Source organism: Netta rufina, assembly GCF_964035555.1.
Source record: "Netta rufina genome assembly, chromosome: 11".
Classification (NCBI taxonomy): Eukaryota; Metazoa; Chordata; class Aves; order Anseriformes; family Anatidae; genus Netta; species Netta rufina.
In genome coordinates this window covers 5,966,372-5,983,412 of record NC_140134.1, presented here as the reverse complement: position 1 = coordinate 5,983,412, position 17,041 = coordinate 5,966,372, and the positions used below count along the sequence as shown (strand labels likewise).

Here is a 17,041-nt window from a genome sequence, read left to right as displayed (position 1 = left end):
CTGCTGAGCAGTCTTCATCACATTAGAGTATTAGCTGAATGTTGCTTGCATACAGAGTATTTGAGATAAATTAACAAAGTCAGTGATTGTAATAGCAGCAGCTTTTTTATAGACAATGGGAGAGAGACAGGCTCTTCAGAAGGTGTTAGAGTCTATCTAGACAAGATTTCTTGTTGATATTTACGGAGTAGTAACAGTTAAGAGGGAAGCCAGATTTTTGTTTTATTCTTAGTCCACTTCTCCTCTCCCTCTTTTTGGATGTTAAGTCAATCCCATAGATGGAATGCAGATCGTTAAACTTCTAAGACTGCAGTGTCTTCAGGAGATTAGAGGTGAGGAGAAGCAGAAAGAGGAAAACGTCTTGGAAAATACTTTGATTTATTTGTGTGCAGGATATTTTGGCTAATAGGTTTGGTCTGAACTTCAAGGCTGTGCTGCTGCCAAGTGAGAAATTCAATGAGAACTGGATGTGCTTTAAAACTCTGAGATGAAGCATTCCACAATGCTTAATGCTTTACCTTGTGTGACTTATTTCTCAAATCTAGTCTTTAAAGGCATTGCTTCTATAAGAAAATCCTTTCACATAATAAATATCTGAAATAAAGTCCTAAAATAAAAAAAAAAAAAAATTAAAATCAGGGTAGTGTGTAATGAAACATTGCATTTATTGTCTCTACGCCTTACAAAAAGGACAAAATGTGAATATCATATTATTGTTCTCTGCCAATTTTCTTACATGATTTAATAAGGCTATTAATTTTTATACTGCCTGGTAAAAACTAAGATGCAGTATCTTAGAGTCTTCTTAAATTTCTGTACAGATACTCCATTACTTTGATTATCAACACACTAATGTGAACTCTATGGTATCATGGTGTTCGTGTATACATGCGTGATTCAGAGGCTGCCCGCAGTTGTAGGCACGGTATGCTGAAGACACTACTACTATGTGATTTCTAAATAAACATTTAATTTTAAAATACTGTGTTTCCAAGTACTATAAATAGTCTTTGGAAAGAACACTGGTGGCTAGTGATCATTTCTGTCGAGGTGAATAGTATGAATGGTATGCGTTCCATGGAAATGCTTTTAAAACCTTTATTTTAGGTAGATTTAACATGGACTTTATGCTGTCTTCCATTAAGTTACTCTGATTAAAATTTTCTAAGTTGTAATGAAGTCAGAGCTTGACTAAATGTATCTAGAATATTTGTTCTTTAATACTTAATAAATAAATAAATAAATTTGTTTTTCTTTTTTAATTATTTTAATTGCCAAAAGTTCAAGGATATAAGTTAAGGAAAAAGGGGACGGGGAAAAAAGGCAACTTGATTTTTTTATTTTTTTTTTCCCCAGAAATAGGCTTGCTCTGAATAATCCTCAAAAATACACATTAAAAGATGAAACTTGTGCAGTTACTGATGAGTAATTATGTGCTGCATAACAATCTCTTCTGAAATGAATGCATTTCATAGCTAAGTATTCAAGCATACAAGCAAATGAGAACAAACGGAATAGTGTTCAATGTTTACAACTCTTTGAAGTTTACATAATTGAAAAAGCAACTAAAATAGCTAATAATAGTCCTCAGTTATAATTAATAGAAAACTATTTACCAAAAAGGATTTTTCATATATTTTAAAAACAAATTTTTAATAATAATCACATCTAAAAAGAGGTGATGATGCTTGCTACCCAATACATACAGTGTAATGACACGGGGTGTGTTTTCATGCACGCATGTGTGATTAAAAATAGAGAAAATCCTATAGAGTTAGTTTTAAAACTGAATGAAGTGATTAACATTATCTCTCTAAGTTGCTGATGAAATCATTCTTTGTAATAGCAAAATGCCAAGATTAATATTCTGCATACTGACATGCTGCAATTGTAGCTAAACAGACATCTGCAGAGGTCTGTGCTCTTCATGCTAACCATCTGCTCTTGGCTTTGCTTTTACAAGTCTTTCATACTAAATACATTGTTCCAGACAATAATGTCTTTTGTTCCTTTAGGTTTAGTATTTTTGTGTTCTGCTCATTTTTATTTTCTGCATGTAATATACACAAACAATGCCTAATAGTTAAATTAGCAGTTCAATCAAAAAGTGATTTACTGGTATTTCATTGTTTTTCCTATCTACTTTTACATACTTATTATGGGAAAAATTGTGTTAATACGTTATATAGCAACATATTCAAGTCATACTCGTGTGTGTGTGTATACATACATGCACACATACGTGTATGAAAATTGTCAGCAGCATTGTGTTTTGAAACTGTTAGATAACAGTTGTGTTAGCTATTCTCCCATTCCAGGAGCTGCTATGCATTTTCAGGAAGCTGGCATGGCAGAGCTGTGGTGGTCCATATCCTCAGGAGGCCCATTATCACTGGGAAGGGGTATGCCACCAGGCTCTCTCCTGCTTGCCTGCACCTAATAGCTGTTGGCAGCTTTGCAGAAGAATAGCATGCCTGAGTACTGGGTGTTGCTGAAAGCAGCTTCTGGTGGTCCTGCAGGTAGAGCAGCTGATCGTTGTAATCAAAAGGGAATTCACCACTGTTGGTAGCTTTATGTACTCTACCCTTAGATGCACTGCCACACCTTGTGGAAGGCCAGAGTCTTTTCCACAGGAAACCTGCTGCCTTCTTCCTGCCTTATAACGTGGGTTACAATAGGAAGATGATGTGAGTATCCTCCTGTGCAGTGGCAATGGTTTATCATCTCCATGATGCATTACTGTATGCAAGTCCTGCATAAATGAATGGATAGGTTCAGGACAACAGATCCCAGATAACTTAGTCATCTCGATCCAGATATTTATCTCTAAGTCGATTACTCTGAGAAATACAAGCAGCAGGAAAAAAAGTCAGCTTGTATAAACAGAACAATAATTAATGTCTTTGTAAAACACACTTGCATCTCCAGAAGCCAAAATTAAAAGTAAAGGGTAGTAGCCACTGTTATTTGATGTGTGTTTTCTCTTATTTGATGGCACCTGTATCTTCAAAATAAGTTGTTAAGAATAAAAACAGGCCAGCTGCCTGTTCTTTGTAGTTCAGTCTGTTTGTTTGAAGCCATGAGTTGGCAAAAACTGTTGGGGACTGTCAGACAAACATGCCATATATCTAAATGAAGGATGCCGCTGCTTTCTTGTCTAATTTTTTTTAACATGCTTTGCTGAGTCCAGCAGGGCTGTATGGTTAGAAAGATACTACTGTTGTGAATACTAGTAGTCAAGCGCCAGCAGACTGTAGCTTGTTTTCAATAATTTGTGACGTTATTATCAAGGTTTAGAAAAATACATAAGCACGTTATTAAGTTGCTTGGTTTTGTCTGTATATGTTTAAAAATGTATGCACTACATATATCCATTTTATATTTATATAAAACGCAGTATGCATGTTTATAATTATACTTCTTTTACAGATTACTAAAATAGAAAACATCAACCATTTGAGTGAACTGAGAGTATTAAACCTTGCCAGAAACCTACTCTCCATTGTAGAAAATCTTAATGGACTGGATTCTCTCACAGAGCTCAACCTTCGTCATAATCAAGTCTCTGCCATAGTAAGGAACAAAACCTCTTATCTTCTTTCATCCCTTCCAGGAGTGCATTATTACTAGAACTTGTTGAAAACATCAGCATTTCAGATTTGTCAAGTCTTGCATTTTCCCATACTCTTTTTGTTATTTTTTCCTCAGTACTCAATTTTACAACATGAAGGTAAAAATACTTTGTTTTTATGTTACTTTGTGTAAATTTGGCTTGTATTGGTAGAAATCTTGGTAGCCCACAATAGTTTCCCGGGGCAAAAGCTTCTGATGCTTTGTGGTTCTAACATAAACATTTAGAGACTCTTCCATACAAGTTTGCCCCCAGAAACATATCCTCTGTTCATAATTTCTGTAGCTCAGCTAAGCAGTCAGACCATCTGAAACTTCATCTCTTTATGTATATGTCTGTGTCAAAAGTAGAGAAAATACTGAAGTAAAATGTCCCAAGTAAAGCTCCAAGTTAGCGTTATAAAATCCTTTATGCTTTAAAGGATAAAGTTTTTCATTCAGCATTTTATGATGTATAGTTCAGGTATGGCAATTAGATTATTTCAACAAGCACTTTTTAAGTAGATTTTCTACATTTAACTAGATGCATTTTTTCAGGCCCTCAATTATATAAGTACTTGGTCTTCTATTGCTGCTGAGCTAACACTTGCTCAAATTTTTGCTACTTGCCATACATATGTTAAATTTATTTATTTTTTTTACACTTCCAGAACGAGAAATTTCTGCTAATTTCTAACTCACCCACTGTACCTCCCTCCCACACCATTTATATTACTGAGATATTCTTCCTTGCTCGTAGCTGCTGCCTTCTCACCCTCTCTAATGTGTAGTTCATGTTTTCTACTTACCTCCTCTCTCACAAATGCAGAGTTAGCTCTCCCTGACAGTGAAATTAGTGGGTTACAGGCTTGGACTGTGTTCTTATATCTCAGTGTTTTATTCTTTCCTGGCTGGAGACAGTGTTTCAGAAGATGTTCTGTTCAGGGATGTACTTTGTTTTGTGTATAATGTAAAATTGTTTGTTACCTGGGATAAATTGTAATAGAATGGTGTTTTGGTTGTGTGTTGTGGTTTGTGGGTGGTTGTTTCTGTTTTGCTTTTGTTTTTTCTTTTTAATTGGATGGAATGCTATGTAGACATTTCACAAGTTAAAGGGAGGGCTGTCGATTTTATTTGTGGCTAAAATCAAGGTAGTGAGTGAGCCCCATGCCATTCCCGTGTGCCTTAAGTAATGGTTTTATGTCCACTAGTTGCAAGCTGGAGCATACTCCTTAGTAGGATAAGGAGATGCACATTTAAAACCGAAGGGTTTGGTGCGCAGTTGGAATTTGCATGGATCACTACAAACTGTGCTGTCTGGCTATTACGGGTTTTTATTTCAAAAATAAATTGTGATATTACTTTGAAGTTTCATCTTACTAATATCTTGAAGTATTTGAAGGTTTTCTACTAAGTTCTGTTGTGGCATACATTGAATTCAGTAACTCTTCCTGAAAACTTGTTCCTTCTTATAAAATTCAATTGCAAATGTGACAGTCCTTCAGATCATTCTCTGCCAGAGCAGCTGCTGTTGTTAGGTGGTGCTGATTGCACTGCAGTTTTGCACTTCAAAAACCTCACTACAACATGGCCACTTCTTTTTTTTAAGTGTATTTATCCTGCAGTTAAATGCTGAGACAGCACCTTGGCTTCTTTCCCAAAAGCCTGTTCAGAAACCAGCAGCAGCCTCATCCTCTTTCCTTTAACATCATTTGCTTTGCAAGTGATGCAGCTTGTTCTGCAGGGTATATATCTGCACTGAAACACTCCCTTGCAGTCTGCATTAGGGAGAAATGGATCTGCACGTTCAACAGAAATCAATGTTGCAGCAAGGTTATAGTAGATAGAAATGAAAGTGTTTCATCAGGCAAAGTAGAAAGGTTCAAAAGATGTTATCCTTCAGCTGCTGAATTTATGCCTCTGTCTTTCCTTCTAGAAAGATGTGGATACTTTGCCCCATCTCCAGCGTCTGTTCCTCAGCTTCAACAATATATCTAGGTAAGGGGAAGAGCAGTTCATTTCTTATCAGTAAATTAAAGTATCCTCTTATAGCTGTATTTCATTAAAATTTAAACGCTATGAATGCAGATGCTGTTTTTAAACATATCAGATAGCATAATCAAGCCATTATGTATTTTCTACTTTAAGCATAAATTCTTTTAACCCTTTGCATTTAAATGTTGCGCTATGGGGATTCTACCACAAAACTTGCATTTTTAATTCAAAAATGATTGTATTCTTCCTGATGATGCTGAAAACTAAAAATAGATTTTTTAATATGTTGTTTTACTGCTTAACTAAATTTTTGATAAGGCAGAAGGCATGGTGTTGCACAAGGCATATTATATATATCATAAAATCACTGTATTTATGGAGTTACACAAATGGCTGGGTCAGATTCTGCTTGTGAGGATAAGATTATATCATGCTTGTATTTTACTTGTACATATATTAATTGAGTGTGAAAGGTACATTCCTGTCTGTTCACTTTTCAAACCAGAAGGCAGAAACAGAACAGCTCAACTTTCAATGCAGGGTTTCTGTTATTTCTAGTAACTAAGTGCATTTTGGTATAAATAAGCAAGTTAGTCTACAATGTTTATTTTTATATTTGTTTGTTTGTTTTTGAAGTCAGCGTTTCTACTGGTGCCAATATTAAAAATAATAAAATCAAATGTGCCTACATTATCTTCAGTTTATCATGTGTTTACCTTTATTCCTTAATCATCTTCATCTTTCTTTGTTGCTTAGAATCAATTTAATTTGAGATCAGGAAAGATGCCTGGCATTCTCATTACTGAAAATAACGTTCTTGTGGTACCTATTTTCTCTGTAAGATGTTAGACTTAATATAAGCTTTAATTGTAATAGCTATTTGAATATTTTAAACTGACCTGTATGGTGCATTTTGCAGACAATTCCAACCTACTTGTCTATGTTCCTTAAAGTACCAATGCAGTGGATCTCCCTGAATGCTCATGGGTATTAAGCATTCAAAAAAAAACCTGGAGATGAACTGCAGAAATGGTTAATATACTCTTCCCTTAATCTATCTGCTACTCTTTATTATGGCAATTTCGAACATGAAATATAAAGTAAAGGGGTTGGTATTTTGCTTCACTTATATAATTTCTGGACTAGGAACATGCCTTCTGTTTCTGTTTGTTTTTTTTTTTTTTTTTTTTTTTTTAAATAAATAAATAAATATGTCTTAGCCTGGCAAGAACAACAAGGGGACTGCAGTAGTTGGCTCCTTTGCCATCTGGGAGCATCACTGCAGTCAGTGGAATTTCTGTATATTTTCATATACTTGGTTTAATTTGTGTAGCTTTCTCACACTGGTATTTTTGCAGTATTCAAGGAAGGAAAAATGTTTTACTCTTTTTGTTCATTTTTAAATTAGATTTCTTTAAATTCATGTCATCAGTATCTTGCTAGTATCCTATCATTTATTCACTGGCGCTTCAATTGAACTGTTGATAGATCTAGTTTTAGCTTTCAGGTAACGTAGAAACACTTAACTCAAACACTTGTGCAAATATCTAATTTGGTTTTAATTTGTAGTTAGAATAGGTATAAAAATCTTAATGTCCAATGAAGACATGGTTATAAAATCTACATACATGTGTAAGTAGCTAGGTGAATGGATCAGCTTAACTTCTTATTTACCAGTCATTATCATTATTTTATTATTAAAATAATAAAAAAAATTACTAGATTTGGCTTATGTTTTCGTAGAAATGACATTCCATCAAATTCGGCAGTAGCAAAACCCAAAAAATCTCATTGCTCCCTCAATTTTAGTTATGCAGTAGATATGTCTCCTAACAGGTAAATGTTTAAACATGGTAGTACGTTCTTGACCCATCTGTGTGTGATACTTGGCTTGATGCACTGTTTGAACAGACTGAAGATGTTACGTGCAACCATAATACTAGTAAATGGCTGTGCTACATCTGACCCTTACTACACCACTTTTAAAATGGTTTAGGGTATTTTTTTTTTTTTACTCACTCACCTGCATTTACCATAGACCATATAGTAATTTTACAATTATTTTTTATATTTATATATAATGCATATATTTTCTTATATTTTTCTTTCTTTTAGGCAATCAATTAGTTATACAAATTCTGATTTGTATATTGGTATGTAGAGGAAATCTGCAAATTGAAACGTAGCAGAGTACATTGCCAAAACCTGTATATGTTTATATTACTGGTTCATTAAAATATTAAAAGTAGCATTTTTTAGGTAATGCTCTTATATAAAGGTTTACTGCTTCCTGTTTTTGGTAGGAAGAATTCTTGAGTCTTACATCAGTACATACTGACATGAATTAAAATTGCAATAAACGATTCAGAAATGCCTTCTTAAAAATTTCAGTATTAAAGTCCTGTGTCTGTCATGAGTTTTGTCACTTTTTCCCCTATCCTGCTTCAGACGAGGCCTCAGAATGCTGCTGAGCTTTTAGTTAATAATGGATGTGTTAGTAGGGTAATCATAGAATCACCCATGCTGGAAGAGACCTCCAAGATCATCTAGTCCAGCCTCTGACCTAACACTAACCAGTCCTCCACTAAACCATATCCCTAAGCTCTACATCTAAACGTCTTTTGAAGACCTCCAGGGATGGTGACTCCACCACTTCCCTGGGCAGCCTGTTCCAGTGCCTCACAACCCTTTCAGTAAAGAAGTTCTTCCTTACATCCAACCTAAGCCTCCCCTGGTGCAACTTTAGCCCATTCCCCCTCGTCCTGTCACCAGGCACGTGGGAGAACAGACCAACCCCCACCTCGCTACAGCCTCCTTTAAGGTACCTGTAGAGAGCAATAAGGTCGCCCCTGAGCCTCCTTTTCTCCAGGCTGAACAAGCCCAGCTCCTTGAGCCGCTCTTTGTAAGGCTTGTTCTCCAGACAAAATGCTGCAGAAGTTGAATCAGACCTGAAACAAAAGCCGTCCCATTTCTGTCTTCATCACAAAAGAATTTAGTTGTTACAATTCAAGGCTTTCATACTTTGTGTGATGATAATACATATCTCTGGAACTAGTTATGAAGAAGAGAGAAAACCCTTTGAATTTCTCCTGTGGTACTGGGACGAGAATACAGAAGCTGTATACTTCAGGGAAAGTGTGCCACTGAGATTCAGAAAGAGTTGTTACTGCTCACATTTCTTAAATGTGAAGCTAGAAAAGGCTATTTTTTGAAATCTTAGAAACAAAACATGTTTTCACTGTCACACAGCTCTCCACGTCAGTGTTCTGTTGTTTTTTTAATTTAGTAAAGAAGGTTGTCTAGCCATATGGAACAAGTTAGGTACCAGCTCAAAGGACATGTAATTGTTTTTCTTCAATCGGTTACTGAATTGGAAACCTGGGAGAAGGAATGTTCTTAGTCTAATCAAAACAAGAAAAAAATATTTTCCTCAGTGGAATGAAAATTTCTAAATAGGTTGTTATACATGTGAATGAAAGCAATACAGGAAGGAAAGGTTAACCGTGGTGATGTCTGTTTTCATCAGTAGCTTAGTGATTAGAAACATGGGACAGCCCAGTTTCTCTTTGACTGAATGTTTTTGAACATGCAGTTTCCTCCGAGAGTTCTCCCGGACCGCAGTGAGCACGTTGCCTTCCTTCTCCAGAGCTGTTCCACTTTGCAGAACGTGGTTTGAAGAAGTCATTGATGTAAATGTACAGAGCATCTGTCTTCCTCAGTAAGCAAGCTCTACCAGGAGGCCAGTGTTTCTGTCCTATTCATGCCTACTAAATGTGTGGACATGAACACACACTGGGGGAGGTTGAGCACACAGCAGCATACAGCAGAAGACCCTGCTGCTTAGTCCAAGCCACGTTCTAACATGGGGCTGGGAGAATGGGCACGTGTCCTCTCTGACAGAGGGGAGAACTGGCTGTGGTACTCTCATATCTTGTGTGCATGCTCAAGCTGATCCATTTGGTGAAACTGAAAACACCAAAAAAACACTTTAAAAACACTTTACTAAGGTAGCCTAAATTCTCTTTTATCTTCTGTTGCTGAAACTGCCATTATTCCAGAGGTAAATCCTTCCAGGAAGGAAGAAGGAAAGGGAAAGGAGAGGTGGTTGCTGCAGTTGGGTAGATGAATTCCAACAGGAATTCAGTTATTCTTTCTTCTAAGATGTCTGAGTTAGCTTTACTAACTACTGTGATGTGTCAGTTGGGAAAATCATCATCTAGCTTTGGTGTATTGAATAGGTATTTTAAATAGTATGTCAGCACGATCCTCCAAAAAAGTGGTTAAACAAGCTGTTTTATGGAAAGGAAATAAGATCACACAAAAATAAAAAATGAAAGATGATAATCAGACTTTTCTTTTAAACCCCAGGTACAAAACAGCCAATTGTTCAGATTTGCTAAGTGCCTTCACCAGAAGCTGCGCATAGTTCATTTTCCATTAGTCTTCATGTTGTTTTAACACACCAAACAGAATGATAGTAGTACTTTAGGCTTCATTGCCATTTTTCTCTTTCATCCATTGAATACATCATGTAGAAGTTACTTGTATGCTGTACCATGTTTGGGGTTTTGTTTGTTTTTGAAACATTTATTGGGTTGTTTTATTTACTCATGCGAGCTTCTGTTGGTGTCCAGGTCCTTAAAACATCCAGGCCTTTATTTCAGCAGCTTGAGACTGATTGGCATTTGATAGTTGGGTGGCTTTTTTGGTTTTGTTTTCTAAATTATTTTCCCACTTTGTTTCCACATTAAAAATATATATGTTTTATCTAACCCCTAGAAACTTTTAGGGACATGTCACTTAAAATCTGGTATTTTTGTAAATCTCAAGCCCTTTGTGGCTGAATATTAGTCCTCAGCAAATTATTGTATGGGCGTTTGTTGGAAAGTTGAGTGATACCAATGACAGTTGACATTTTATTCATCAGCAGTCCCTAATATGAAAATTTTTACTGCATATATTTCTGAGTCTGAATTCAGGGTATTCTTAAGGTTTGGTGCACTTCCAAGTATTAGTGGAGGAATTTTCCTGCTACCAAGAGTGGTGAGAACTATAATCAGTTGATGCAATCAGTAAGATAGCTTTTTAAAAAATACTTGGATGCTAATTCTGTATTTTCCAGTTCAGAAACAGTTTATTAATTCAGAACTTAAAACATTTGTTCATCTAGTAAAATGATCTTAGTGCGTATTTTGTAATCATCATTGATTTGTCATTCTCAGATTTTTTTAAATGTCATACTCAGAAGTGCTGAGCACAACTGCTTTGTACTTTCTGTTTACAGTTATTTGTGCACTGTAATCATTTTGCTAAAAGGTGTTGGGGATTAATACTTGTATGACTGTTTAGTTTCTCTTGCAAGTTCAGTAATTATCTGTTGTTTAACAGCACTGTTTATCTGGGTCAGATGCCTTCTTCACACCTTTCATCTTCAGTAAAGGGAACAGGATACAAGCTGTATGTCTCTAAATACATTTTGCACAGGCCAGTTATTTTTGTCAGGAAACCAAATCAAATGTCTTAAAATCCAACTCACTCATATTTGTATACTGAACTCAGAAGAATAGATCTATTTTAAAGATGATATGATGGTTTTATAGTTTTTCTTCCAGTATTTGATGATGCCACAAACACCCAGAATCTTTTTTTTTTTTTTTTAATTTTTTTTTTTTCATCTTACATTTTCTGTGGTCTTCATGCTGGTTTTGGTGACTAATATGTGTATTATTTTTGGAATATGAGTTGATAGACATCCTATTTTATTATTTTTAGCTGAACCTATATTCTTTTAGCTAACAAGTGCTTATTCTGAATCTCTTCTTATCTGTATGTGGAGAGATTAAAACAGCAGCACCTGTTGCTACTTTTAATTTGATTTATGTGCAATATGATGTGTGTTTTTTTTTAGTACAGGTAGACATTAGTATTCTATCCTTAAATAAAATATTCCATCTCTTTGTTATTCATACTGTATGGCATTAAAACTTTAAACTTTTTTGGTTACAGTTTTGAGGATATTCTGTGCCTTGCTGATTCCTCATCTTTGTCAGATATCACCCTTGATGGCAATCCAATAGCTCAGGAGTCATGGTACAAACACACTGTTCTCCATCATATGATGCAGCTTCGACAGCTAGATATGAAGAGAATCACAGTAAGAAATTTCTATTTTCATCAGACTTGCTAGTTCCTCAAATTTAGGAGTATAATGTAGGGTTTTATGTGTCTATGGAGGAAAAAAGTTACTTATTTAGTATGGAATTGAATTGTACATAGACATGCTAATATTTAAAACTTTAACCTTTTTCCTTTCGTGCACTATTATATAAGGGTCCACTCCTTTATTTCGTTTAAAAGATATTTATTTTTAAATAATCAAACTCTTTTACTTAGTAAAAACCATGTGATACAGGTGCTGAGTGACATGAGAAACTGCAAAGCTTTTTGTTAGCACTCTCTCAACAGGTTCTTAACTGGTTTGCTGTATAGCTGAGGAGGAACAGGGTGTTCCTTCCAAAGCATGAGTCTGTTTACGCTAAAACTGACATTATTTCTATTATTTTTGGTCTGCTACCCTAAGGAAACTTGGTGATCACACTGTTTCTGTGTTTGTCTGCATTTCTGCATTCTTTGCCTAACCTACTCTCTCCTTTAATGTCTGAATCTGGTGGTCCATTTCAAGTAACACTGATAAGGAAGAGAGGCCGTGCAGGCAACTTATTACAGACTTCTGGAAAATATGCAGCAAGGTAGAGGATGAAGGGAAATTGTCAGGAAGGCCATGCCATTAAGTCATCTATGTTGTTTCTTCATCTGGGAATAGTAATGCTAATTTTTCTGTGTCTACTTAAGTGATATGTACCACAGTCATCTTACGGGATAAATCTGAACAACAGGAAGATAATGTCACTAAGGCACGTGGTTTAGTGATGGGACTCTGCAGGGTCAGATTGATGGTTGGACTTGATGATCTTTTCCAACCCAAATGACTCTGATTCTATAACAAATGTACCATACTTACCAAGTAACAGTATTAGTGTTGTTTTTCTTGACCAAGTGCTGTTAATATTCCTTGTTTTAAATGCTTATTTGCTTTGTACGAAGGCTGTACTGCATTATAAATTGCACCTATTGTTTTGGCATCTATCCTGTTGTCCTGCAGCCAATCCACCGAGTATAGAAGAGAGTCAATTAAGATGTAAAATATCACATGTATGAGGAAAACATGAATTTTAGTAATAAAGTACGTTGGGCTATTAGAATTTTACTATCAGTATCTAAAATACTATTTGTTCCCAGGTATTCTGTGGGTAGTTTTTCTCTTTTGTGAGTTTATACTGCCTAATTGCTTTGCTTTTCAAAAGAGTGTTTTTGCAGTATTATTCCAGCAACTTGAGTCACGTAAAGAAAATGTCTTTTCTTCTTCTCTTCCTTATTGAGAAGAGACAGATCCTGGTAGAACTCTGTGATGGAAAAACTGTAGAAAGAGCTCTAATCCCTTTTTAGACACTATGGGATCTGTAGGGGAAAAATTTATTTGAAATGCACAGCCTTGGGAAAAGCTTAATCTGAGTTCACACCTTATTAAACATAAGAGGATCAACCCACAAGACAAAAAGCCATAGAAAACCAGGCTTCACTAGTTGTGCTGCTCATAAAACTAGTTGTAAAAAGAATGTGTTTTGCATTCTTTTTATTTGCCTTCTGGTTTTTGAGCCTTGAAAACCTGTTTTTAAACCTTTCCTTCTTGTAGAGGGGTCTGTATGATTTTTTCCCATAAAAACTGTGTTACCCAGATAATCATATGACTTAAGAAACGTTTTTTTTTTTAAGAAAACTAACAAGTATCATGAGGTTTGTGATAAAATTAGAGAGTTGGCAATGCCAAATCCAGCTATTCTGTCTAGTAATGTCAGCCATAGGGACAAATGTAACTTGATGGGGAAGTAGAAGTACAGTATTGGGTATATGCTTTTACTTGCTTAATATACCTAAGCAAATACATGTAGAGGATCTCTTATCCATTAGCCTGAAGTGCATCCAGACCATTTCTAACTTGAGCATTCATTGCTTTGTTTTGCAAAGAACTGGGAGCTGGACTAGGATGTGTGTTCTGTCTGACTGGGATTCTTCACTAATGGTTTCAGAAGCTCTTCCAGTTGAGAAAATAGGTTTATGCAATTGTTATTCTGCTTTTAGCTTTAACTTTTCTTTTACTTGCTGGCTTCACTGGGCTAAGAAAACTATTTTAATGAAGAAAATATCCTTTATGGTTTATTCTAAAGTTTGTAAAAGACTTTGAAGCTTTATTCGTACTGGTTTTCTGGAAGATGCACACTCTTTGGTGCCAGGCGTTTTTTAGAGATTCTCTGGAGAAAGGGATACATCAGAGGAAAAAGTCTGGTGTTAACTGCCATAGGAGCTGTTAAGATGCACATAGCTGCTGCAAATATCAAAGACTCTGTACTTGCAACACAATATTTTTGGATTGTAATTGTTATAGTATTTATTAAATTGGAGCAGATTTGCTTTTATTCAGGGGATTGTATCATATTATGACATCTTATTAATCTTCCCATGAGGAAATTGGTGTTTTCGCTTGCTATCTTGTTACTAAACACAAATTTTAAGCTATTAAACCACTGAGGCATGAACCCAAAGAATCATTGTTACTGATATCAGTGGGGCTTAGTCACCTGTAACAAGTTTGGGCTTTGCATATATATGAAAAAACTTACTGTAAAACTGTAAATACGTATCTGTTGTCTACAATAGAAGATGATTTCCAGCTGAAAAAGTGTATCCACTTTATATTAGATATCTAAAACATCAACTTAATGGGAATCTTTAGCTTTTGCAAACTTTGATAAATCAGTATCCACCTAAAAATTGAATTTCTTTCCTTTTAAAACAAGATGCTTCTGTAACTTGTTGTTTCTTATTCGTTTTTGTGGATTGTAATCCTATCCTTTAAGTAAGGTCTTGAGGAAAATATGAGAACCTAATACTAAAAATAATAATAATAATAAAACAACATATATTTCATTGTCATATATCACTTAAAGAATAGTCAGAAATTTTGTGTTTTTTTCTGTAGGAAGTTTCTGGTAGAAATATAACTTACATTCGTACTCTTTGTTCTTCTTTTAAAAATAAACTATGTGGTATATGTAACAACAACAAAAAAAGTCTGCCTACTGTGAGTATAAGCAGATTTTTTTTTAAGTGTAGTAGTTTGTTTTTTTTTCTGCCCTGAAAGCTTAAACGTGTGTTCCAGACCACTCTTCATATTTTCTCTCTCTTTTTTTAATTAGCTACAGTAGTTTATATCATGTATACTACAACTACTTCTAATCTATAGTAAAATTATTAGAATAATTTCAAAGTAGCTGTAGAGTAGCAATATAATCCTGCATTCATTGTGTGCTAATGTACCTTTCTCTCCTGTGACTTAAATGGCATCATTTGGTGGGATGAACTTGTTCGGATAATAGCAAAACAGTAGTGAGGAAGAACGTGTACTCTGTTCAGGATCTGTCTCAGGTCTTGCTGGATGTTACCTCTTGAAAGCCTGGTTGCACAATGAGAAGTTTGGCCAAAATCTGTGTTATACTTGTGGTAGAGCTCATGTGGCAGCAGGGGGAGCTCTCACTATGCCAAAGCTACAGACTTACAGCTCTGATGGAAAATGCTATGAGGGTAATAATAGCTTTAATGTGCCTTTTTATTTGCTCGTTCTGTCACTGCTGTAGCTTCGCTCTGAAAATGTAAACCTGCAGTCTCAGAATCTCGTTAATGTTTATGCACTGCAGAAAGTGAGACTTCTGCTTAGGGACTAGCTGGGTGTGTGGATGAAGAAGGAAGAAGCCATCTTCCTAGCCATTTAGTAAGTTCTTTAATGGCAAGTGGAGAACTAATAAATGGAGAAGATTGCAGTGTGAAAGAGAACATCCATGTCTGTTTGTAATGGTCTGGCACTCTGGCCTTCAGGAAAAGCATCCTCCCTTGTCCACTGTGGAGCTTAGAGGTTTGTTTTCTTCCATGGCCATAGTATCAGCAGACTCCTTGGTGTGATGACCCTTTCCTGGCAGGCTACTACAGCAGGAAACTTGACTTCTTCCACAAATGCCCAGTATGCTTATTTGCACCCCTCCAGCTGGGATTTATGTTTATCAAAGGTGTACTGGAAATCCTGTATCAGTAGTGGTTCCTAACAATCTGGAATTAGTATTTAATTTAGCAAAGAGTGCAAAATGATTTTGGACCATTTTGAGTGGATGACAGACCTGTCAGCAGCCCTTTAACAATTTCACGATATCCTTTATTGTTAGCCTAACCATTTCTTTTGAACACTGAAAAAAGAGAAGACATGGAAGATAGGATTTAAAATCGCTTTAGTTCATCTGGGATTGTTGAAAGTTCACAAAGTTGTGGGCAATAGTGGCAGAATAATGAGGAGAGACAAAAATGGAGATGGAAAGAATCTCAAATGCTGGAGCTAAAAGAGAAGAGAGGATGATAGATCTGCATTGTGGCATTATTAAAGGCTTTGTTTTACAGCTTTCTGGGGTTTGTTTGGTTTTCTGTGTTTTGTTTGTTTCTTCAACCTTAGTTGCACATATTGTGCACAGGGAATCAAGAAATGTATACAGACTTAATTCGGCTAAAAAGTGGATTTGACCCTTGACCTTCACGTTTCCTCTGTCATTCGGCCTTTATGAATCCTTAGTAGAACTGGGTTGTTCTTGCTGTTGTTGTTTTAGACAAAGCTCATTTCTTTTGTAAAAGTATGTGACAGAAGTAGTATTTTTTAAAGGCCTGTGATAGGATCAACTCTTGATCAAGGCAAAAAGTCTGACTCCTGTTGGAACAGCGTTTGTGTTAGTTCATTTCTTTCTTTGCATTGAGGCAGTGTGTAAGGAAAAGTACGGGACCCACTTGAATGTTGTCAGTAGATCCCCATGTAAGGCAGATAGTGTCATAACGTATTGATTTCGGGCTGGGTTAGGCAGAGACTTTGAGATGGAAGGTAGGGTGAGAAGGAATATTTGTGGAGGCTGTGAGAAAACTGTAGTAGGGAAGTTTGTGGATGTTTTTCTGAGAACCTGAAGGAAAAAAGTTGTCCTGAAAGGAGACAGGCTCATTTCTTACAGATCAGTATCACTTTATTTGGTAACTCTCACATTCTTTAGTGTGAAAGAACAATATTTCCCTTAGTTTGGAGCTGAGGATATGAAGCCTGGCCACCTGCTTTCTGCCAAATAGAACAGATAACTTCTGCGCTCTCTCCCTAGGTGAGAAAACTAGTTTACATTTCTGTTCTTTCTATATACCACTTTTATATAATCAACCTTTCAGGGAAAAAACAACAAAAACAACAACGAAACCAGCATAATTTGAGACCTCTAAACGTACTTTAAGGTATTTTAATGTGTTC

The 17,041-nt window shown here is 35.8% G+C and overlaps 1 protein-coding gene across 1 annotated transcript in view; it reads left to right on the top strand.

The window, feature by feature from the left end:
- LRRC49 (leucine rich repeat containing 49) overlaps positions 1-17,041 on the top strand; it is a gene marked incomplete at its 3' end in the record, with an annotated part of 42,723 nt that overhangs the window by 9,857 nt on the left and 15,825 nt on the right. Inside the window, exons 8-10 of the mRNA XM_084293291.1 lie at positions 3,430-3,573; positions 5,546-5,607; positions 11,611-11,758. Coding sequence (XP_084149417.1) covers positions 3,430-3,573; positions 5,546-5,607; positions 11,611-11,758 — 354 coding nt within the window. The remainder of the gene's footprint in view (positions 1-3,429; positions 3,574-5,545; positions 5,608-11,610; positions 11,759-17,041) is intronic.